The following is a 24461-nucleotide window of genomic DNA, read 5'->3' as shown; positions in this document are numbered from 1 at the left end:
TTATAGTGTACAATGCCCCATTTGAGATGTACCGTACAAGAGACCTGCAACAGCTGGAAAGACCACAGACGTACCTCACCAAGAGGATCACTGGCCTCAAAGAGATACCCTATATAGCTCGACTGAAGAAACTCCAGTTGTACTCTGTTGCATACCGCCTACTCAGGGGTGATCAATGCCTGACATACAAGGCCATGTCCATCCCAGAATTGATGGACATGCTCCACCTAAAGAAAGCCATATCCACTTGAGCCACATGCTCTAGGGATCTAAACCTCACCACAACAATAAATAGGATGTGCTGGAGAGGATAGATTCCTGTCCCAGAGACTTCTCATGCTTTGGAACAAGATTTCAGTCTATATTAGGCAGAGCTCCTCGCTAACACTCTTCAAGAGAAACCTTGACAAGTGGATGGGAAACAGAAAGTTTACCCCGGGGATCACTTCAGTGGCTCTGCTGGACAGAGGCACAGGGAACTAATCTAAGGGGACGGCGAAAGCCAACACATTCTGACTAGGCTTATAAATGCCTTCAGGCAGATAGCCTAGTACCTACCTATGAACATATAAAAGGTTTTCAAATATTTTGATAACAGGGCACAACACACAAGTAGGTCTGTAAGCCTCAACGCATTAGAAGAAGTGACTTTAGGTAGAGGGATTATAACTGTGTGCTTGAATGCTAGTGAGATGGTGCCTGAGGGTGAGAGGGAGGTTAAAGGTATGACTATGGGGATTATCTGCATTCTGTCTTTTTTTTTTTAGGTTTGATTTGGAGTCCTGACATTGCCTAAAAAGGGCACTGTGGGGATAAACAAGGTTTTGGCCAATATACAGAAGCTTTGGCAAGATGGATGAGTGTCAGATATCATTAAAACCGGTATCAGTAAAACAGATATTTGGTGAAGGATTTTGTAGTAACTAGTGAAGTGCTGTACTTATGCTGGGAAATTGATTCACAAAATCTAATGTATAGTAAGGCACTATTAAGCATAATAGTACAGGCAGTCAAAAAGACTGTCACTAGAGCATGGAATTCTTAGGACAAGTCAGAATGTGAATTTTAGGAAAGAGACGGAGGGAGGATGACTTCACAGGTTCACGTTGCAAGTAAGCCCCATCATATCAAATGGATGATGTAGGGCAGATGTACTGTGGCTGTCTCCACAGACATATAAAGACATTAAGGAGATAAAGTTCCTGGTTGGCAGATAAAATCATAATGTTTGTACCTCCCTCTCTTGCTTATTTATACATAACTAAATAATGATTTTATAGCATGATAGGTCAGAAAGTAATTGTGGCTGTTTTCTTTCTATTGTATAACCTGTCGACAAATCTTTTATCTTACAAAAAAACCTCCTGTTCTAACATTCCACCCCTTTTCTCAGCAAAGTAATTTGTCCCTGGGTAGATGACAGCATCTGTCTCACTTTCCTGTGCAACTCCTTCTCCTATTCTAAGTTTTTTCCTTTCCCATGCCTTGATTTTTGAAGTATGTATATAAACATGTTCCTTTATTGCTATTTAAGTTGTACTTTCCTGATGATTAACTCCTTAAAAAGAACATGTTTTCTTCCATGAGTTCTGTTGCCATCTTCCTCTGATTCTCTTCTGATGAGGTCCTTGCAGTTTTCTTTAGTCTACGATGGTGTTGCGTCCTTAAAGTGTCTGAACTACTCCAGGATAGCACAAAAATTGTGACAAAGATCCATTTACAAGGAGTCTACTTGGATAGGTTGAAGCTAGAGTGTACAACATTTGGTCCTACCAAATATAAATTCCCACCACATGTATCATTATAACACTAAGTAAACTCTATGATTTAACCAGAACTCAAGCAACCAGAAAAGAATTAAATAAATACAGTAGTTTGAACAATTCAATTTTTCATTTGTTGCACCCCCCCCCTGCAGAAACATGCCTTAGGTTTTTAGAGTTTTAGAATTTTAAAAAGGAAGATGCAAATAAATTCCCTCCCAATCTGAGAACAAGTCAAGTCACTAAAATGTCAACATTCATTCCATATTCACTCAGTCACTTTGCATCAGACTGCACATTCTCTCTCCGATCTCTCACACACACACACACACACACCTGTTTTATATACCTCTCTAATCTCTCACACACAGCCATTTCTGCTTTCATACATGCATTCACTCTCTCAATTCATTCAATTCCAATCCACTCAGCGTGCCACTGAAAACCATTCCGCATGCCATGCTTTCTAGCGGAAATACGTGTTTAAAATATTATTCCAGACAGGCTTTTAATTACTGTATTTCAATATTAAAATCAAATCAGTACAGTGTTTATGGTATAGTTTAGGGTACAGTATTTGTCAGGTTTATTTTTAATAGTAACTCTCTAGCAACCAGAAACTACACTTATCCAGGATCTACCAATCCCCATAGGTGCTGATTAACTGAGAATTTATTGTATTAAGTTTTAATGCATTTTTTGAGGGGTTGTGTCCATTGCACCTTCCATCAGGGGATGTTCTGCCCCGAACCCTCAGTCTCTAAATATTCTGCGTCAAGGTTGCACTGACTCCAAAAAAAGTGATGCCAATTTATTTCCTTTTCCGCAAGTTGGTGCAACTTCAAAATTCTGTGTTTGCATACTGGAGTGGTAGTGAGGGATTAGAGTGGGCACCCCTGCTAAAACATGCAGTGTAATATTACATTTAATGCCATACTTCTAAACAGTCTACTGGGTGGCAGTAGGCTCATCCGTAATAGTTTGGGCACACTTTGTGTAGTGACAGCAAGATAAAGTATACCCTTCTTCTAATTTACTTCTCTCCATCTGAGAACACATCTCTGATACAGCTGTTCTTTGATGTTGACATTGCCCAGATTGAGCAGACATTACCCTGAATGCTGGCCATCCCTGTCGTGAAAAGATTCAGTGGTTGGAGATGGATTAACACCGCCTCCTCCACTACAACTCTTCTGCACCATTCCTATTCTGTTTTACTTTAGGCTGCCTTAAAGCCTATTTATCTCACTTGTGCTGATTTATTCATCTCAAATATTTTAAGTCACTTTTCTCAAACTAGTTTTCATATGCTCACTATTGGCACTGAATAATGCATTTGGTAACTAAATATACTAAACTGTGAAAAGGCATTCCAGCCTCCTAAGGCAGAAGGAAGTGTTTTGTGTCATAGGCAGCAGCCTGGACATCAGATGTTTATTCTGGATGGCATTTAGGACTAAGAAGTCAGATTTCTGATTATCTTTTCTAGGAACATAGGGACCTGGAGTTACTTGAATGATTCTTAGCAGTATGTATTTGTCTTTATGTATCTATTTGCTTTTTATTACTGGGCAAAGATCCTTTTCATTGAAGGCTGGGGAGCAAAGCTCCACCTTACATACCTTTCATAGGCAATTATCATGAGCTGACAATAGAAGTATACTATGTTACATGTTACTCTGTAGAGATAAACAGCTGATTACCGTGTTAAGTACACTGTAACAGTATTACAGCATGCTGAAGTATCACACATCTAAACATTTTCCGCTTTATTTTACAGTTTATGTATAAAGTTAGATTGTAATTTTAACACAACAGATGAGGCATGTACATATTTTATCAAAACAGCTATTCACTTGAGACGTAAACAGGTAAAGTGTCAAAATGTTATAATAATTACTTTATTTGGCTTTATAAGATAAGAGTTAGTAACAGTGCTGGTACTAGAGCAGTATTGTTTTGTTGATGGGTATGATTTCATTGGGATTTTAAAATACAGATGAAACATGATTAGATTAAAAAGGGGATATATTAATGAAGGTGTTCATGCCACTCACCTGTCCAGATTTTTGCAGAATGTCCAGATTTTTGCCTCATAGTTTTGCTCTGTTCTTCATAAAATTTTTTTTTTCTGTCAAATCACTAGGATGATCTGAGAATTGAAGTCAGTAAATAATGCCATACATTTGAGTTTGACTTCATAAACTTCAAAAAAAAAATCATGCTAACACAAATCCTGTTATTCTAGCTACTTTGAAAGTTTATGAGAGCAGTATTTAAAATCTGACCCTATTTTTGGGCCTCTGTTCTCCCATTATGTTGGGCTTTGTCCAGATTTCTTGTGATAAGAGTTTGAGAGGTAAAGGGGTATTACAAGTGCAGGACTGTTTTGTAGACAGGTATTGTTTTCAAGGAGGATTTAAACAGCAGACAAGGTGAAATATTTATGATGATTGTTGGGAGTGAGTTCCACAGTTTAGCAATGCATAGAGTATTAACAGTCACTATTATGATTTTTAGTTGTTTGGGCAAGCACTAAGTGTTGGTTCAGCAAACGCAATTCTTAGTGGGGTGAATACCAGTTTAATAACTTTCTGGTAGCAGAGCATCTGTCTGGATTGTACAGGATGTTATGGGCAGTCTTAATCCGAGGGTAGGATAATAAATTAGGTCAGTTAAGGATTAGGGAAGTATTTGGTTAATGTGGTTATTTACAAACTTTGCACTCTTATGCATTTACTCCAGTTTGGCTAGCTGAACGGACTGTGGATTTGTCAAAACTAATGATTCATACAGGAGACTAGGGAGTAGATAGTTTTTTGAGCTATGGTCTTGTGTGCACGGTTTGATAAAAACATTTGACTTTATAAAGAAGTCCTAGTTTAAGGGTGTTTTTTGAAAAGCATATTAGATATGCTGATTCAATCTCACTCTGTGGTCAGTTATATGCAGTAGTTTTGTGCTTTGTAATAGGTTGATTCCAGTATTATTGACTAATAATATTTTAAGTCACTGTAGTTTGATTGTTGGGTTATAGGTGAAAATATCATTAGTTTATTTTTCTTAGGATTTAGGAGTACTTCAGATTGTTCTAGCCAATATTCAGTTTCATTTCAGTAGTTGAGGTTAAACTTCCTGACTACACATCAGCTTCAGTCATTTCTTCATCTAGTTGTTCTGGAACATTAGCATGTTAGTTTCCTGGACACTTGCACACCATGCCGCAGACCTATCTGTACATCTGTGTATATAGGAGATAAGAAATTAAAGTGCAAGTCTTAGTACTATATAGCTTTAAATCTGTGCATACTCAGTGCTAGGAAACCTTTCTCCCACGAAGGACTTATTTGGGAATAACTGTGTAGATTTCTGGGGTCATTGGTTAAAGATCTAAGTGCTAGGTCAAGGAGAGGAAACCAACATTTGTGTATTTCAGACAGTGAAATATGTGTTTTATACCAACAAAATAACAATTTTTAAAGTTCCTGTTTGGTACTATTGCCTAGAGTTTAGTCTCACTGCTTTAAACATTCATGCTGAATGATTATCTTTCTTTTAAATTAAACTGACCTGACAGAAAGCTTATTTAAATACACCACATTAGCCTCTTTATATTGCTTTTGCTTTCTCTAGCATTGCCTCACTGTTTTATAGTAAAAACATCAACATGTCCTAATCATCCATTTTGGAAGTTGCACTTTCATACAAAGGACAAGAAGAAAGTGCCATTTGCATAGTACATCTCTTGTTTTGATTAATTTGGCACCTTGAGGCTGTCCATTGAAGAGTAACCAAAATGATACACAGCCAGCAGGTAACTTGTAATTGAGAGACTGTCTGACCTCAATTTGCACTTCTTGAAGCCCAGAAGCGAGGCGGGGGTAGGATTTTTAGGTTACTGTATGCCCTTGTGCACGTGTGTAATTCTAAATTCCAGTATTTTGAGGTACAAATATGTATCTACAGCTTTCATTTTTTTCCCATTTTGACTAACATAACAGTGAAACACAAGAAAACATAAATTCATATATAACAGCTGAAGTGTTGATAGTAATGAATTAGTCGACACATTAGAAATTATACAGATGTTTATTACATTAATAAACATTGCAGTATACCGAGACTCAAACATGCAAACACTATCCATCCCTCACTACCATTTAACTTTTTTGTTGATAGCATTTTTTTCTTGTACTATAGTTTGCAGAATAGAAAAAATTAGCGTCCCTAAAAATATACTTATAACAACTGAGTTTATGCTTAGCAAAATATCTGTTACAAGAAGTCATGCTCAGTAGTTTGCAAAGATAAAGTGCATGCAAGAGGAATATAATGAAGAATTTACCATGGAACAGGTAGTGAAAAGATGAATTTTTCAGCAAGCTTCTGTATTATTGATGGTGTAATATTTTTGGTTGTCTTTTGTAGTAGATAAAGACAGACATAAAGAAGTGAGGTATACTATGCCTTCTTTTTGTCAGATTTACTCTCTCTTTACCACTATCAAAACATTAGACAGTGCCCTGGGGAATCTGTCTTACTGACATGTTTCTGTATTGCAGGCTCGTTATATTCGTATTGATGGCAGTGTTCCATCATCTGAGAGAATCCATCTTGTTCATCAGTTTCAAAATGACCCTACAACCCGTGTAGCAGTTTTAAGTATTCAAGCAGCAGGACAGGTAAGAGGTGGGGGAGAGGGAGAATAAAACATTTTCTTTGAGGACAAACACTGAAAGTTTAAATGCATTGAAGAGCATTTTCTTAAGCTTGTGTCAACTGTGCTTGTCTCTAACATAAATCTTTTAACATTTCTGCTGATTTTATTGTAGTAAAACAGTTTTGTCTACTTTCTTCTATACAATCCGTAGGTGATTATTATGCAATATATTTCTAATTTTCCAGTCTAATATTTCTTTGTGAAAAAGTCATTTAACAAACCAGAGAGTACAGTGATTTGTTGGATGGTATGGCATGTGCTATAATCTAAAATCTAACTTGTGAGTCTTTAAAACATTCTTGTGTTGCCTTCTTATTTATTTCTTCTTACTAGGGCTTAACATTTACTGCTGCAACACATGTGGTTTTTGCTGAACTGTATTGGGATCCTGGGCATGTTAAGCAAGCTGAAGACCGAGCTCACCGCATTGGGCAAAAAAGCTCTGTCCATGTTCACTACCTTATTGCAAAAGGAACACTGGACCCTCTTATGTGGGGAATGCTGAACCGGAAGGTATATTTTTATCCTTCACAATTACGATTTTTAGACTTGGTAATATATTCTTGTTTAAAAAATGGTAGACAGTGCCTCTGTGTTTTGTAGCCTTCTTGCTTTTCAGTAGTGAAATGATTTAGCAGTGCCATCCCTTAACCTTTTAAGCTTGATTTGTGTAAACTAAACCTTAACTCTTCAAGCACAGTTTATAAGATAGGATTAGCAAGATTGAAGATGGCTCATTTGCGGTTACCATCTTTAAAAACTTATTAGAGTAGTTATCTTTAAAAGGAGCTTTATATATTAGGATAATTTTAAGTGTAGTTCTTTAAAATATTCTGGTGAATATTTTGTATATTAATGGGATGTATATATGTTTCTTTTTCATTTTATAAAGTGATATTTAAAATGTTTGACCTCCTTTTTATATTGTTAAGCCTAGGTTACACTAGTCTTTTGTATTTCTTTTTTTATCTTCTTTATTTCAGCCACAGTATGTATACTAGTTCCACCATGAGAGATCATGCCACTTTCAGCTGATGGTAGTATTCTACCATAATGCTGTTTGCCACACTTCTCAGAATCATTTACAAGTTTTGCTAGAGTTTCTGAGTATTAGAAGAGTCAGTTGCCATTTAGCCTGAGCTCATAATTGTCTCTCTTATATTCTGTGCTTCAGTCAGTCAGACAAGTTGCTGGGAGTCACTGACAGTCAGTTTTCCAGCTAATTGCCATTGCTGTTTAATTTTTGTCTTAGTCTAGCAAGATTCCTTGCTCGTTATGGAACCAATCTCATTGGGTGCAGAACATCACAATCACAATTTGTATTATTGTAACAAAAGGTGGCTGTATTAATTAATGCGCTGTTCTGATAAGTGCAAGACATTCATTATGCTGGCAAAACAAGATATCCATAGACAGATATGTAATGATAAAGTTAGAATACTACACTAATGTGTTTATGATCTGCTCATACTGTGCAGTTAATAAACTTCAGTTGCCACACCCATTCATTTCAGTAATGGCTATTTACCACATTCTTTCTTGAATGGATGAAAGTAACTTTAACAATTTTTTCTGGCATTGTGTTCAGTTTATGTACCATACCACCTTAAAATAATACTAATGTCTAAACTGAATAGTTTAATTTCAGTTTGAAAATTATAACCCCTTCTATCACCTTCTTTTCTTTATAAGTCATTTTCAGCAAATATTAACTGTTGCCCTTTCTCCACTGTTGTGTGACTGTAGACTTGTGTGTGTGTGTGTGTGTGTGTGTGTGTGTGTGTGTGTGTGTGTGTGTGTGTATGTATACACACACACACACACACACACACCCACACACACACATATATATGCTTAGAAATTAGAGAGGTCTCCTTATAGGTTCATAGGTGTTTACTAGGCTAACGACCACAAGGACCTTTTTAAGCCTAGCCATGCATCCCAACAAGTTCTGGTACCCTTGATATGTGTAAGCATGGGCCTGGGAGATGAACCATTTACAGGTTACCTGTTTGCATTAGAGACATAGGTGCCAAACCAGGTATGAATTTTCGGTTTCCCATCTAATTGTCCAAGTTGCACTTGAAATGGGTTAGGGAGGAACTCTGCTTCACATGGATGGGGAACCTTAACCACTGCACAGAGATGAGCACACTGCCGCAAGGGAATGTGTTTACACACACGCTCACATAGTTGCCCTTATGGAGATTAGAACCCCTACCTGACTATTAGCATACACTGTAGCATTAAGTACTTATTGCATGTGCCACAGAGCTTATTTTTTATTCCTGCCACATGGAGGCAGGTTACCTTACCTTCTTGGGGAGAAGAAAATGCTTTATTTTATTTGCTGAAAAGGGCTTCAACAAACATTTTTCATGTTTTTGTCCATCAAAGACATATTTGACCAATAATTATAAATCCTATTTTTTCATTCATAATATATCACCCCTTTTTATTCTTTCAAGAGTGAAAAAGTGTAGGTTATGTAACAATTCTTCATAACCCTTTTTTCACACACACTCAAGAGAGACAAATAGATTTGTTCAGTCTTTCAGTCAGATTGATGTTTTTTTCTTATGAGGACATCAGAATTATAAAATATGCCTGCTGTGGTCTGAGCAAAGATTATGTCAGTGATAGAATACATTTATTGCTTTTTGACTTGTATTTCGTACTTGCAACCAGTTTATTTGCTTTTGTTATAACTTTTGCTATTTGAAAATTGGAATTCATTTGTGCAGGTACAGACACCCATAAGAGCCTTTTCCTGATCTACCATTTTCATTAAATCACCCTAATTTGGTATTTTACTTTTGGTTTATTGTATTTCATCTGTAGTCCCTTACACACGCTCATCAGTCTGACCATTTCTCATGTCACTTTGTATCCCCTTTTATATGCTTTTTCCCCATCCTTCATAATCTGCAGAAAAAAGATATCTGTTTATGAATTCATTGTTTTCTGAACCAAATATAGTAAACAAAACTTGGTATAGTACCAATCTGTGTAGCAAAGCACTTTATTTTTGGATAGTATACCTTTTTATATTTGCTGTTTGTTTTCATGAGCCATCATTTTATCCATTTAGTTAATTTTACCTATTCATGCACAATCCTTTTAGTTTGCTCACCAGTCATCACTGTGATTCCAAATCAAACGTCTGATTAACATTTATGTACATCACATCCATTGGATTGCAATTATCAAGCTCCAGTATTGACCACTTACAGATCTGCAATTAATTAGTTGGAATGACTCATTTGGTGTAATATTTTCCTTCTTTAGGCCCCTACCTTTACCCGCTCACAAATATTGAGGCATCTGATAAATTATTAAGCACTAGAACCAAATCATCTAATACTACATGCAACTTTTCACATTCAAAACAGTGCTGCTAAACTATGGGATCTCTCCCCCAATCACTGAAATCCATTCAGAATAGAAGCTTATTTTAATTGCAACCAAAACTCCATTTAAACTGATGAATATGCTCTTTTTATATCTCCAATTAGCTGAAACACCTGATGTCCTTAAAGGGTAATTTGCATATATCCCATGCCGCCTCTAATACAAGAGGTTTACAGAATCACACAGTGGAAAGTCTAGCTTGGCTAGATTTTTCTTTTTGTTTTTTCTGTGTGACCTTTTTACTTATTGTTTTAGTTTGTTAGTTGCCATATTTTGCAGTCAACATAAGGTTTATGGATATCAGTTGGGTACGACAACTCTTTGTTTCCAAATGTTAGCCAAACATTCCACTTATGCTGTGTTGATGATGCCATAAAAAGACAGAAACATGCATGTCCACAGCCAGTTGAGTTTGGATTTATTGCCATGAATTTGTCCATAAATAAACTTTAAAAAAAAAAGTCATGGACATTCAGAATTGACATTTAGCTGAAACACCTGATGTCTTTAATGGGTAATTTACATATATCCCATGTTGCCTCTAATACAGGAGGTTTAAGGAATCACACAGTGGAAAGTCTAACTTTGCTAGATTTTCTTTGTTTTTTAATCTTTTATATTTCCATTATAAGGTACTACTGTTATCCCAGATCACCACACTGATGCAATTACTATCTACTCAGAATATTATTGCTCCCAATTATCCACCACCATACTATCTGGAAAAGTCTTACTAGCATCTGCCTAAGCTGCTTATTGCCCCAGCTTTATACACTAATATTAACCTTGTAGTCTGTCTTGTGAACCTGTTTACAAATGTTATCATCATCATCATCTTTTGACTTTTCCCGTTAGGGGTAGCCACAGCGGATCATCTCTTTCCATTTCTCCCTATCCTCTGCATCTTGCTCTGTCACACCAACCGCCTGCATGTCCTCTCTCACCACGTCCATAAACCTTATCTTAGGCCTTCCTCTTTTCCTCTTACCTGGCAGCTCCATCCTTAACATCTTTTTCCCAATATACCCATCATCCCTCCTCAGCACATGTCCAAACCAACGCAATCTCGTTTGTCTTGCTTTGTCTCCAAACTGTCCAACATGAGCTGACCCTCTGATTCCTAATCCTATCCATCCTAGTCACACCGAGTGCAAATCTTAACATCTTTAACTCTGCCACATCCAGCTCTGACTCCTGCCTTTTTGTCAATGCCACTGTCTCCAACCCATATAACATAGCTGGTCTCTCTACCCTCTTGTAGACCTTCCCTTTCACTCTTACTGGTACCCGTCTGTCACAAATCACTCCTGACACTCTTCTCCACCCATTCCACCCTGCCTGTGCTCTCTTCTTCACCTCTCTTCCACATTCACCATTACTCTGAACTGTTGATCTCAAGTACTTAAACTCGTCCACCTTTACCAACTCTACTCCTTGCATCCTCACCATTCCTCTACCCTTCTTCTCATTTACACACATATATTCTGTCTTAGCCCTGCTGACCTTCATTCCTCTGCTCTCTAGAGCATATGTCCACCTCTCCAGAGTCTCCTCAACCTGATTCCTACTCTCACTACAGATCACAATGTCATCTGCAAGCATCATAGTCCACGGGGCCTCCTGTGTGATCTCATCTGTCAACCTGTCCATCACCACTGCAAATAAGAAAGGACTCAGAGCTGATCCTTGATGTAATCCCACCTCCACCTTAAACGGATCTGTCACTCCCACTGCAGTCCTCACCACTGTCACACTACCCTTGTACATATCCTGTACCACTCTTACATACTTCTCTGCCACTCCCGACTTCCTCATACAATACCACAACTCTTCTCTAGGCACCCTGTCATATGCTTTCTCCAAGTCTACAAAGACACAATGCTACTCCTTCTGACCTTCTCTGTATTTCTCCAGTAACACTCTCAGAGCAAACACTGCATCTGTAATGCTCTTTCCTGGCATGAAACCATACTGCTGATCACTAATCATCACCTCCCTTCTTAACCTAGCTTCTACTACTCTTTCCCATAACTTCAAGCTGTGACTGATCAATTTTATCCTTCTGTAGTTACTGCAGCTCTGCACATCACCCTTATTCTTAAAGATAGGTACCAAAACACTTTTCTCCACTCCTCAGGCATCCTCTGACTTTCCAAAATTTCATTAAACAATCTAGTTAAAAATTCCACTGCCATTTCTCCTAAGCACCTCCATGCTTCCATTGGGATGTCATCTGGGCCAACAGCCTTTCCATTCTTCATCCTCTTCATAGCTGTCCTTACTTCCTCCTTGCTAATCTGTTTCACTTCCTGATTCACTATCCCCACATCATCCAGCCTTCTCTGTTTCTCATTCTCTTCATTCATCAGCCTCTCAAAATACTCTTTCCATCTACTCAACACACTCTCCTCTTGTGAGTACCTTTCCCTCACTATCCTTTATCACCCTTACTTGCTGCGCATCTTTCCCAGCTCTGTCCCTCTGTCTAGCCAATCAGTACAGGTCCTTTTCTCCCTCTTTAGTGTCCAATCTCTCATACAACTCTCCATACGCCTTATCTTTAGCTTTCGCCACCTCTCTCTTTGCCATGCCCCTCATCTCCTTATACTCATGTCTACTTTCTTCATCTCTTTGACAATCCCACTTCTTCTTCGCCAGCCTCTTCCTCTGTATACTCTCCTGTACTTCCTCATTCCAGCACCAGGTCTCCTTGTCCTCCTTCCTCTGTCCAGATGTCACACCAAGCACCTTTCTAGCAGTCTCCTTTACTAGTTCTGCTGTAGTTACCCAGCTATTCGGTAACTCTCCACTGCCTCCCAGTGCCTGTCTTAACTCTTCCCTAAACTCCACTTCACAATCACCCATTTTAACTTCCACCATTTAATCCTTGGCACTGCTTTCACACTCCTCCTCCTCTTCTTGATCACCAACGTCATCCTACAGTCCACCATTCTATGCTGCTTAACTACACTTTCCCCTGCCACCACTTTGCAGTCTCCAATCTCCTTCAGACTGGCCCTGCTACATAGGATATAATCCACCTGTGTGCATCTTCCTCCACTCTTGTACGTCACCCTATGCTCCTCCCTCTTCTTAAAATACGTATTCACCACAGCCATGTCCATCCTTTTCGCAAAATCCACAATCATCTGACCTTCTGCATTCCTCTCCTTAACACCATACCTTCCCATCACTTCCTCATCCCCTCTGTTCACTTCACCAACATGCCCATTAAAGTCCGCTCCAATCACTAGTGTCTCACCCTTGGGTACACTCACCACAACTTCATCCAACTCACTCCAAAATTTCTCTTTCTCATCCATCGCACACCCAACTTGTGGAGCATATGCACTAACAACATTCATCATTACACCATCAATTTCGAGCTTCATAAACATCACTCTGTCAGAGACGCTCTCTTCATGTCTAAAATACTCTTGGCATATTGTTCCTTTAGTATAACCCCTACCCCATTTCTCCTGCCATCCACGCCATGATAGAACAATTTGAACCCGTTTCCTAAACACCTGGCCTTACTTCCCTTCCATCTGGTCTCTTGCACGCACAATATATCAACCTTCCTTCTCTCCATCATATCAGCTAGCTCTCTTCCTATACCAGTCATGCTGCCAACATTCAAAGTTCCTACCCTCACTGCTACACTCCTAACCTTCCTCCTCTCTTCCTGCCTTCGGGCATGCCTTCGCCCTCCTCTTCTCCTTCGGCCAACAGTAGCCCAATTTCTGCCAGCACCCTGTTGGCTAACAGTACTGGTGGTGGTCGTTATTAACCCGGGCCACGACCGGTCCAGTATGGAAATATGAAATTTTTGTGCCATAAGTGATGTGGCAGAAATTTTTACTCCGGATGCCCTTCCTGATGCAACCCTCTCCATTTATCCGGGCTTGGCACCGGCACAAAGAAATGCACTGGCTTGTGCATCCCCAGTGGCTGGGTTCTGTTTACCAATGTTAACCTTATGTTAAAATACTGATAAGCAACCAATTTGTCCATCTCTGGTGTTCATGTTACCTCTATATATCATCTTATTAACTATAGGCTGCACTACTGATTTCATTTTCTCTGTCCCATCTCTTTGAATCTTTTCTTCTTTCTAATCACAAAATCTGTAGCATCTGACAAATCCATTAAATGCTCAGTTTATACATACTGCTGAATGTACAGGCATCTGTTCTACTTTATAACTTCATTTAGTTTACAAGCTTAAACCGTGAACATGTCTTTCAGCCATCTCTCTATAAACACACAAAAATGACACTATAGCTTCTCAATTCAGTAATCTCTTCATACAGTCCCTCACCTCTCTCCTAACAAAAAAAAAAAAAAAAAAAAAAAAACAGACCATCTTCAAACTCCTTTCCTTTTTTATCCCTTATGATGTCACAGTTTTCTCCGTCCATCCCATTCACACCTCCACCGTAAAAACAACTCTTGTCAAACTGAAATCTGCTACTCTTGCGAGAGCTAGAGCTAGCTGTTCTTCTTTCCGGTACCCTTTCCCGGTCTGTTGCCCCCTCTTGGACTTTAGGGAGGAAAAAAGCTGCTTCAGTTTATGCAACACATGGAGGTCTACAGCTCCTCATTTCTGACTACAAATGCAGTAACCTGTTTTTATTTCTGAATGCCAGCAGTGCACTGAAGACATAGTGCGCTGCAGTGCTTCAGTTATGACCATAAGTGCATGCAGTGAAGACCAGTTGAGATCTGCCCATTGTGTCCCTAACACTTTGAGACTAGGGCAGCTGCCCCCTTTATCTCACCGTAGCTTTGCCTCTGACTCTTGTCCCAACAACTTAACTGCTAAAAAGATTAAAAATGTAGCTGTTGTTTCAGCCCATCCTGTTTCGATTCTGATAAACCGTTCTATCAAGAAACATTTATCCTTTGTAGAAAACATCCAATATCCTACCCTTACTCAAAGGTGGCAACTTAGCTGAGCTCACAAGCTACAGACCTATGCCCATTCTTTTAACCCTCTCCAAACATTTCCAAAATAAAAAATACATTCAGTCACAGTTGCTCAAAATATCACAGTTAACCTATCTCATGCACAACCTGGTTTCTGCCCTCACTATAGTACAACAGCAGCTCTTCTCAGCTTCAGCTTAACTGTAAACCACAGCAGAAATACAGATAACTTAATCTCTGCATTTTTCTTGATATATGTAAAGCTTCTGACATGGTCTGCCATCCAGTACTACTAAAAAGCTGTCCGTAATGGGACTTGACCCTGCCTTTTCTGTCTTGGTTTGAAAGTTCTCTCTCTAGTAGATATGTGTTTCTACTTTACTGTGAGATTATGTATATAATCTTACCTATTGAGCTTTTCTCCTCGGGACTCATATGTTGGTACTAGGCTATTGGCCCTAGGGCCTATACAAGCCTAGCCAAAACAATCCCCTTGCTATTTCTTCCCACATTATTTACTTCCCTGGACCCCTGTCTAACAGGGCGACTGACGTGAACCCGGGGTGAATTTCCTATCTCCCATCCAATTGTCAGGGTTCCTTTTGAAGAGGGCCAAAGAGGTGCTCTGCTTGACATGTATGGTATGGGCAGTCTATTTCAGAGTCTGGGGAGTCTCTGGGTCAGGAACCTATCCCTCCAGCATGTTTTTTTCATTGAGATGACAAGGTTTAGATCCCTGGAGTGTGTGGCTCTGAGGGATTGGGATGTCTTTAAATGTAGCATGTCCAACAGCTCTGGGTTTGACATGGCTTTGTATGTTAAGCAGAGATTGCCTGTGAGTAGGCGATATGCAACAGAGTATAGCTGGAGTTTTTTTAGATGGTCAGCATAGGGCATCTGCTTTAGGCCTGTGATTTCTTTAGTGAGGTATTTCTGTGGCCTTTCCAGTTGTTGCAGATGTCTTGAGAGGTACATACCAAGTGGGGTGCAGTATTCTATAATGGGTTTAATGAGGGATGAGTACAGTGGGACAATGACCTCCTTTTTTCTGGATGAAAAGCCCTTACTGATGAGGTGTGCCACATAGAAGGATTTCCTGACTGTTGTGGCGATGTGGTTATCAAAGGTGAGACCACTGTCCACCTGTGTCCCTAAGTCTCTTATCATACTTTCAGTGTTAAGTGTACTGCCACCTCTGTGGTAATTCATGGGTACATGTTTTTTTTCCCAAAGGGGATAGCTATACATTTTTTGGCATTGAGATTGAGCCCATGGCTTTGGCACAAAGCATCTGTTTCTGTAAGGCCCTTTTGTAAAATATCCACATAATTTGGGGATTCAATAATGGCTCCCAGTTTGCAGTCATCTGCGAACTTTGTTAGCCAGAGTCCCTTAGTGTTGGCCTGTACTTCAGAGAAGTACATGCCAAACAAGAGCGGTTCCAGGACTGAACCCTGAGGTATTCCACTTGTCACTTGTCTGGAGCTGGATTTGGAGTCGGCTACTTTTACAGTGTGGGTTCTGTCAGTAAGGCAGTTGGCAACCCATCGAGTGATGTAGGGATTAATGCCCAGCTTAGTAAGTTTATCTATGATTCCAGAGTGGGGGGGTGGTGTCAAAGGCCTTGGCGAGGTCCAGATAGGCTGTGTGGATTGCCTTACCCTCGTCCACAGCTCTAGAGACTGATTCAAAGAAGTCAATCAGGTTCAGGAGACGAGATCAGCCCTTCATGAACCCAAACTGGGTGGGGTCCAGTGTTTGAAGGTTGCCAATGTCTTTGCTTATAAGTTCCATGGCCTTGCAGATCAGGCTCGTCAGACTGATGGGGCGGTAGTTCCCAGGATCCAAGGTGGATCCCCCTTTGTGGAGTGAGATAACTGTAGCTGTGCGCCACTCAGTGGGCACAAAGCCTGAGGTGAGGCTATGATTAAATATGACACTTAGGTGAGGTGCCAGTTCATTTTGTAGTTCATGTAGTACACAGCCCAGGATGTTGTCTGGTCCCATGGATGCTATATTCTTAGCTTTGGAGAGTGCTTTTTTTTACCTGTGTGGCCGTTATTACTGGAATTTGGCAATCTTACAGTATTGAGATGAGCCCTTTAGGGGCTGAGAGGGGGGTGAAGTTGGCACTGAATCATTCTGCCAGGATATTGGCAATATCTTTGGGATCATTATATTTAATGCTGTTCTGTTGTAGCTCAGAGCAGATCTGAGCATTGCCATTTAGATTCTTGACATAGCTATAGAATGCTTTGTGGTTGTCTTTGGAATCTTTGGCAATTTTATTTTTGTAACTAGCTTTGGAGGATTTTTTGAGGGACTTCTGGCTCAGCTGAACTAACCCGGTTAACAAATGTCAAATAAATAATAAGTAGCTGTTAGGCAGTGAAATAGAACGATAACATCTCTCCCTTCCACCCTGAATCTGTTGGTGTACCCTAAAGCTCCAAATCTGGTCCTTTTCTATTGAACATTTTTATAAATGATCTCATGCAGCCAGCAAAAATGCCACCAGAGTGCAAATCACAGATGACCAATACCATCTAGGCTGCAAAAAACTTAGGCACATTACAGCAGCTTTGTCGAAGCTTTTGTCAAAACGTGGCTTTGTAACTATCAGCTATTGCTAAACTCAAAAAAATCCTACTAATTCTATTCACCCTCAAACGCACGAACAATCAGAAAACATAATGTGCCCTAACTTCCTCAAACAACACCAAAATCAAACTTATAACCCATACGAAACTGCTTTTACATCACAATTGATGAAAACTTAAAATATGACTATTATATAAACTAAGTAGTAAAAATAGAAAAAAAAAAAAGTTGTCAAAAATTTGGTGACTTTTACATGTTTAAAGCCTAGATATTTGACTCTGCTAGAAAAACTATTGCTACATTTTTCTTTTTCCCACTCCTTATGCTATTCCCATATTGGTCAGTTTACAAGCCACCGAAAACATTCTCCTTGAACAATGCTTAATTTCAACTCTGTCAGCAAATAAGTTGCAAAACTCCCATCCCTATATGCTGTCAAGCATCTTTAGTGACTAGATCTAACACATTTCTTATTTCGGTCACAACCGAGCATTACCCACGTACTGCTCTATAAACCAGCCAGTCCTCTAGTCTTATCAACATTCTCCAACAGTGTTCCCCTAACCGGATCACTTCACTTCAAAGATAAAAGCTACTGCTTACCATACATGTCAAGCAGGGCACCTCACTGGTCCTCTTCAAAAAAAATCTTGATGAGTGGATGGGAATTAGAAAATTCACCCTGGGGATCACTCCATTGGCTCTACTCAACAAAGGCACAAGGAACTAAGGTTGGGTGGCACGATGCCAGGGTAATCCTGTGGGCTAGGCTTGTAAAGGCTTCAGGGCCATTAGCCTAGTACACACCTATGAACCTATGCTGTCCATAACAAAATCAGACAACTCCAGCGGTGATTCCATGTGATCTTCACATGTTGCCAAAATGTAGGACACTATCCGTCTTCACATAAAACAAATAACATTAACTCCTTTAAACCACAGAACAATACCTAGTGAACTCCTGGTTCTGGTGTTGCTCTACAACTGGCTGAGCTTAACTCCATATCCAGTTTACCAATCTATTTTTTGGTCGAGGAACTGCATTTTGTTCTTCAACACAACTTTCACATACTGTACTCAAATATTCTATTTCCACCATTAAACTGTCCATATCTCTTTAAGTTGCATTGTATTTTATTGTAGTTGACTAATTCATTATGTAACCATTGCATTTATTGATACTGTTGTTACTTCTTTCTTATAAATATGTAAAATGCTGTATTCCTTTCAGATACACCATTTTTTGCAAACTGATTCATTTTATGCATTGTTGTTTATCTTGTGTTATTGATTTCCTGGAGCTTTTCTCACCAGGACATCTCTGAAAGGGGGGCTTACTGGCCTAGTCAGATTATCTTAGTAAATAAATGCAATAAAAAATTATGACTTTTTTTTCAAATTGACCTTGCTGTGATGTGTCCAGTAACTGCTTACATTTAGGAAACTCTACTAACTATTTTTAATAATTTTCTATTACCTTCTGTGTTATGGCTGTAAGACTGTGTGGCCAGTAATTACCCAAAGCAAGTCTTGTTAACACTGTTAAACTAAATGGTCTGTAGTTACTGTGGTCAAAACTTGTTACCACCTTTGTGAAGTAGCCCATGACCACCACCTCCATTCATCCGGTGCTATGGTACTTTCTAGAGATTCACTGGCTAAATCAGTTATTGCAGCCTCAAAACACCATCCTCTTCTTTTAATATCTTTGAATGTAGGCTCTCTGGACCTTGTGCATTATGGTGTCTTAGCTGTTGAAGCTTTTTCCTTTCTTTTACCTAGTAAATGCTAGCATCCTTGCTTTTCCCCATCAGCTGTATTTCTTAATCATAGCAATGCATTCTGCTATTCTTTCGGCAAGTGATCCTAGAAAAAAATCATTACAAATTTTTATTGTATCTAATGACAAAACATTCTTCTATATCGTTATGTAAATTGTGAATGTCTGATTGTATTTTCCTTTGTTAATTATCTTGTTTCTTGATTCCAGTAACAGAATTAATATTGAACATTGCTTTAACATGTATTCTTGTTAAAGCTAGTTTCTTTCCAGCTTTTTCATTCTCCAGACTGTAAACTTGCTTTTCTCTTTAATTGATGGAATGTATTTTCTTCTGCTGTTATTCTGAAATCTTTCATTCCTTATTAAACTACATGACCTTCTTTTTTACTTTGCCATTGCTTTCTCTGTCTGCCTACCATTCATTCTGGGAACCAACTGACTGAGATATGATGTAGGCAGAGATAGGGAACTTTATTCATGATCCTTAACTGCCTTTCCTTGGTGGCCTAATGTGTACCCACAGAAGGGGGTGGATTGCAAAGCCGGCCTAGGGATGCATGCATGCATGCACCAACATCTCTCTGTAGTGTTACAGTCTGGCAGACCCATGAGCACATCTTAGTGTGTAGGCAGTGAGTTGTCAGTTTGGCAATGGACCAGGCTGTTTCCCTCTTGTCAGGATGGGTGAACTGACATCAGCTGTTCGCTTTCACCCTCCCCTGTTGGATCTTCTGGTGCGTGGGTCACTAGCTGATCCTGAGTCACATGGGTTGTAGTCAGAGTTTCTCACCCCTCTGCAACAGAGCCTGCTCCTCCTTTTCTTTACAGTCCTATTGTTGTGGTCATAGTATTCTTACATACTGTCGTTTAAAATTCATGTTAAATGACCACTATTTATCAGAATGCATTTCCTTCTAATTCTCCTACTGCTCCCTTTTTTGTCAGTAATTTTTGTTGAATTCTTTTCTTCATTCTGCATTCATGTACATATTTAGTGAACTTTGGTGAATCTAACATTTTTTAATGTTTCTGAATAAAATTCTTCTGTCTTCTTCATCAAAATTCATAATCCAATAACTGAAACTTTTTTCTTTTTGCATCCATTTTTTTATATTTTTTTGCCTCTTTTAATGGAATACTTGAGTCTTCTTCATGAAGATTCATAACCCCAATTACAACTCTTTATTTCTTTCTCATCAAATGATTCTTTCAGATAACTTATTTTCTACATACCCTGTCTTTGCTGGCTTGTATGGTGTATCCAGCCACCTTGTCAAATTTTTCTTGTTAACTGCAAGGAAACTAACCTTATGGACTTGATTAACTTTAGTTTTCTTGTGGTTAACAGGACAAAAATGGAATAACATGATGGCTGGATCCTTACCATTCGCTGTACTTCCTTGCTATTCTTCACTTGTTATAAAAGCCCTTTCTTATATTTTGTTATTCATCTCCTATTCCTTCTTTTATAAATAATCTGGAATATCTGTACCCCATTCCATTTTTACCATATCTTTCCCATTTTTCTGACAAATGTCGTGTATTGATCAGCATAACTCTACATTCTCTTTATTTTAATACTTAATATACATTCTTCAGTGAAACTTGGAGCAATGGAGAATTAATGTTAAAGGAACAAGAGGACAGGAAATTTTCTGGGAACTTCAACATAAGTAAAATAGGCATATCTTCTACACTGTCATTTATAAGCTTGTATCCTTACTGTATTTCAAGTCTTGTAGTTGTCTAAAATTGTTGTTATCCATAGATCACATTTAGTAGGAGTCCTAATACAGAGCTGCTGTGGCATACCACAGATCACGCAATCCAGGGCAGATAGAAAGTCTCCCTCCCGGACTTGCTGTATTGTGCTCTTAATCACTTCTGACCTGTTGAATAATTTATCCATTTACATTTTTTTCTTGCATAGCTTGTCTACAGGTCCCTTATGTGGTGGTATCAAAAGCCATATCCAAGTCTAAATAGGTTGCATGTACTGCAAGATCTTTACATAATCTGAGTTAATTAATGAGTATTGTTGCAGATCATGGGGAAAGAAATCCCCATCATCCATTTTGAATTAGCTCCATTGTTTGTTCTATAATGTATACATAAGGCTTATAGGTCTGCAGTTATCATGATTTTACATGATTCCCCGTAATGTTTTGTAAGCACTGTCTTGTTCCTTCAAATTTGAGGAACATGTTCATTGTTAGAAGTTTGTTAAACATTATTCATTACTGAAAAGATGGTCCTTGTATAGGAAGCTTCCAGGAGTCCTGCCAGTGCCCATGCACTTGATGATTTTAATTTGATTTAGGGATGTCATGATCATATCCACTATAATATATTGTGTATATATTATTATATAATATATATATATATATATATATTATTCCCCTGTGTTTGTAATAGTATCTTCTGCGTCTTTAAGAATGATAAAAAACAAGTCCATCTGATTGATGGATATTTCCATAAATTTAAGGAGCACCATGTTGTTCACTGTTAGGATGCTTCATTCCTAATTTCTCTCCTTGAATTCCATAATGAAGCTATATTATATACCTTAGCATTGCCTTCTGCTCTGGTGGCTAGGCAGTATATATTCAAGTGACATGTATGCATGTTTTGAATTTTGGTTAGACTAGACATATTCTGGGAGGTTGGACTCCTTTTTGAAGATTGAGTGGTACGTCCTTTTTGTTGAATACCTTATTGACTATATAGATTCATTGTAGGCATTTACCTTAATGCCCTTTATTTTTGTGCAGGTAAAGGCTATAATTTTATATATAAAGTTAATATAGTTTATATAATAGTTTTTTTTCATATTGTCTGTTGTTTTACTTTGGGTGTTAAAAATACTCACATTCCTAGTTTGAAATGGTTAGCATTATTACAAAAAATACTAATAGCACCACCAGCAGCTGGAAGACACAGATAAAACTTTAATTTGACACTTTCATCCCAGATAAAACAGACTTGTGATGATTCATTAAAAAAATATCTATTCGTTCCTCACTCCCCCTTCTTCACTCAATCCCTTACTTCAATCCATTTCTCTCCCCTGTCTCTCTATCTAAATATGCCATTGCAGTTCTTTGTATTATACTCGCCTTGAATTTCTCTAAACTGGTTAAAATTTCTTTAAATACATTTTTGTCATATATGTTGTATCTATTCTTAACCAATATATTTACATTATGTCTAGTTTGATTTAATTAAACTGGTGGTGTTTTTGTAGATTCTAAGATTGTAAAATTATTGTTCCTAAAATGTTTTGTATTACTTTGGAGCTTTTCTCCCTGGGCCTCCACTCAAAATGGGTGCCTACCAGTTGTACTTTCCAGATAATCAAATATCAATAAATACAAACTCAGCGATGGTGTCATACTAGCAAGAGTTTTGACAATTTGTTTTAAATTGTTCCTCATTACAAAATCAGTTAATATTGGGTGTATATAATTGGTACAGAGTTATTTGTGCAGTATCCTTTAAAGATACAATCAATAAAGCCAGAGATACCGGACTTCTAACATCCGTTATATTTCTCGATCTATCCAAGCCTTCGATACCGTTTCCCACCCAAAACTCCTGCAACAACTGTCTACTCTTGGTCTTTCCCCTTCTGCCCTGCTGTGGTTCAGCAGTTACATAACAGGTAGACAGCAATGTGTAAAATGGCAGAAAACCCTCTCTAACTGTCTGTCTGACAACACTGGAGTCCCTCAGGGATCCACTCTTGGTCTTCTACTCTTTAACCTCTTTAAGAGTCTACACTGTGCCTCACACCAAAGCTCCTTGATACAATACAACTATTCTACCATCATCTCCACTTCAAATTACATACACCATCTCCAGCAACTTACACAAACCTCCTTTACTTCCTTAGAGACCTGGCTAAACAATGAATAGCTCCTGCTGAACCCAAGTAAAACTAAGATCCTTCTTTTCACACCCAAAAATCTCTCAACCAAATTTTAAGATATTTTCTCTCAACAAAACCCAATTATAAGTGGTCTCCCAAGCCAAAATATTAGGAGTAACCATAGACAACAAGCTTTCTTTTGATAAACATATTCAAAATGCAATTAAGAAAACCCACTGTAAACTCAGAATGCCATACCGCCACAAAAGGTTCATGAGCTCAGCCACAACCACCACCTTGGCCACTACCTACCTGCTCCCCTCTCTCCTCTATGCTCCGTTTTAATTTCTACAGCCCTAAAAAACAAACTGGAATCCTTTTACAATAAGATCACCAAATTTGCTGTAAATGCATCCCACAATACTCACCACTGCATAGTTCTCCAAACCCTTAACTGGCTCCAACTACCACACCTCTTACACATCCAACAACTTTATATGGCACACAAATTAATATATCAACTACACACTTGCCCATCACTTAACTCTCTTCTTCAATCCTACTTACCCACCAGGACCCTCCGATCTGAAAACAAACAATTAGTAACTCAACATAGGCCAAAGAAAAAAGCTGGACAATGTTTGTATTCCTACACAGTTGCAAAACTATGGAATGACTTACCATCAGACATTAGGATAACATCTAACCACAAACATTTCAAACACGCATTAAAAAACATCTCCTAGAAACAAATATCTGCACCTGCTTTAAATAAAGCCAGGAACTATGTTTCCACTCCACCTCCCATCCACCCCTCCTTCCTTTCCATAAATCCTTTCTTTTCCTTCACCCCCCTCCTCTATGCTCCTCTCCACCCCTTTGTAAACTACCTCTTCTTTTTCCTGTCTAACTTCAAATCCCACTCATTACTCATTTCTCTTAAAGTTTGCATTCTTCTATCTTTTATCTACAAACATCTACCTACTAACTACCTAAACTACACTGCAAACACCCACCTCAGCTAGACTAACTCTATTTAAAACAATACCTCTAGCCTTCCAACATTTTAACTAGATATTCTAACCAACTTGCTTCCCAAAGCTGTCAGTGATTTCATACTTTCAAACCTAACTGCTTTTACACCATTCAAGTTATCTTCAAACACTGCAAACTTTTCACCTGTATGTAAATGAAATGACCATGTTACCTACACCTGTCAAAGATTTTTACTTGTAATTCTCAAATGAAAATGTTAATGAAACATTTAACTTTTTATTTGTCACAAATATTTACTTTGTACTTCTCTAATGTAAATGTAAATCAAATGATCATTGTACCAGTGCTCTCTCAGATGTTTTATATATTGTTAACTGTACTTGTCTGTAA

At 38.5% G+C, this 24461-nt stretch overlaps 1 protein-coding gene across 1 annotated transcript in view; it reads left to right on the top strand.

Moving 5' to 3' along the window:
• Nucleotides 1-24461, top strand: part of ZRANB3 (zinc finger RANBP2-type containing 3) — a 2104294-nt gene that overhangs the window by 1614926 nt on the left and 464907 nt on the right. The window contains exons 10-11 of the mRNA XM_044074946.1: nt 6326-6445; nt 6817-6996. Coding sequence (XP_043930881.1) covers nt 6326-6445; nt 6817-6996 — 300 coding nt within the window. The remainder of the gene's footprint in view (nt 1-6325; nt 6446-6816; nt 6997-24461) is intronic.

The sequence above is a fragment of the Protopterus annectens genome, chromosome 6.part0 (assembly GCF_019279795.1).
Source record: "Protopterus annectens isolate FY-2018-M chromosome 6.part0, PAN1.0, whole genome shotgun sequence".
NCBI classification, from domain to species: Eukaryota; Metazoa; Chordata; order Ceratodontiformes; family Protopteridae; genus Protopterus; species Protopterus annectens.
The sequence above is the reverse complement of the archived record's forward strand: the minus strand, read 5'-3'. Positions and strand labels throughout refer to the sequence as shown.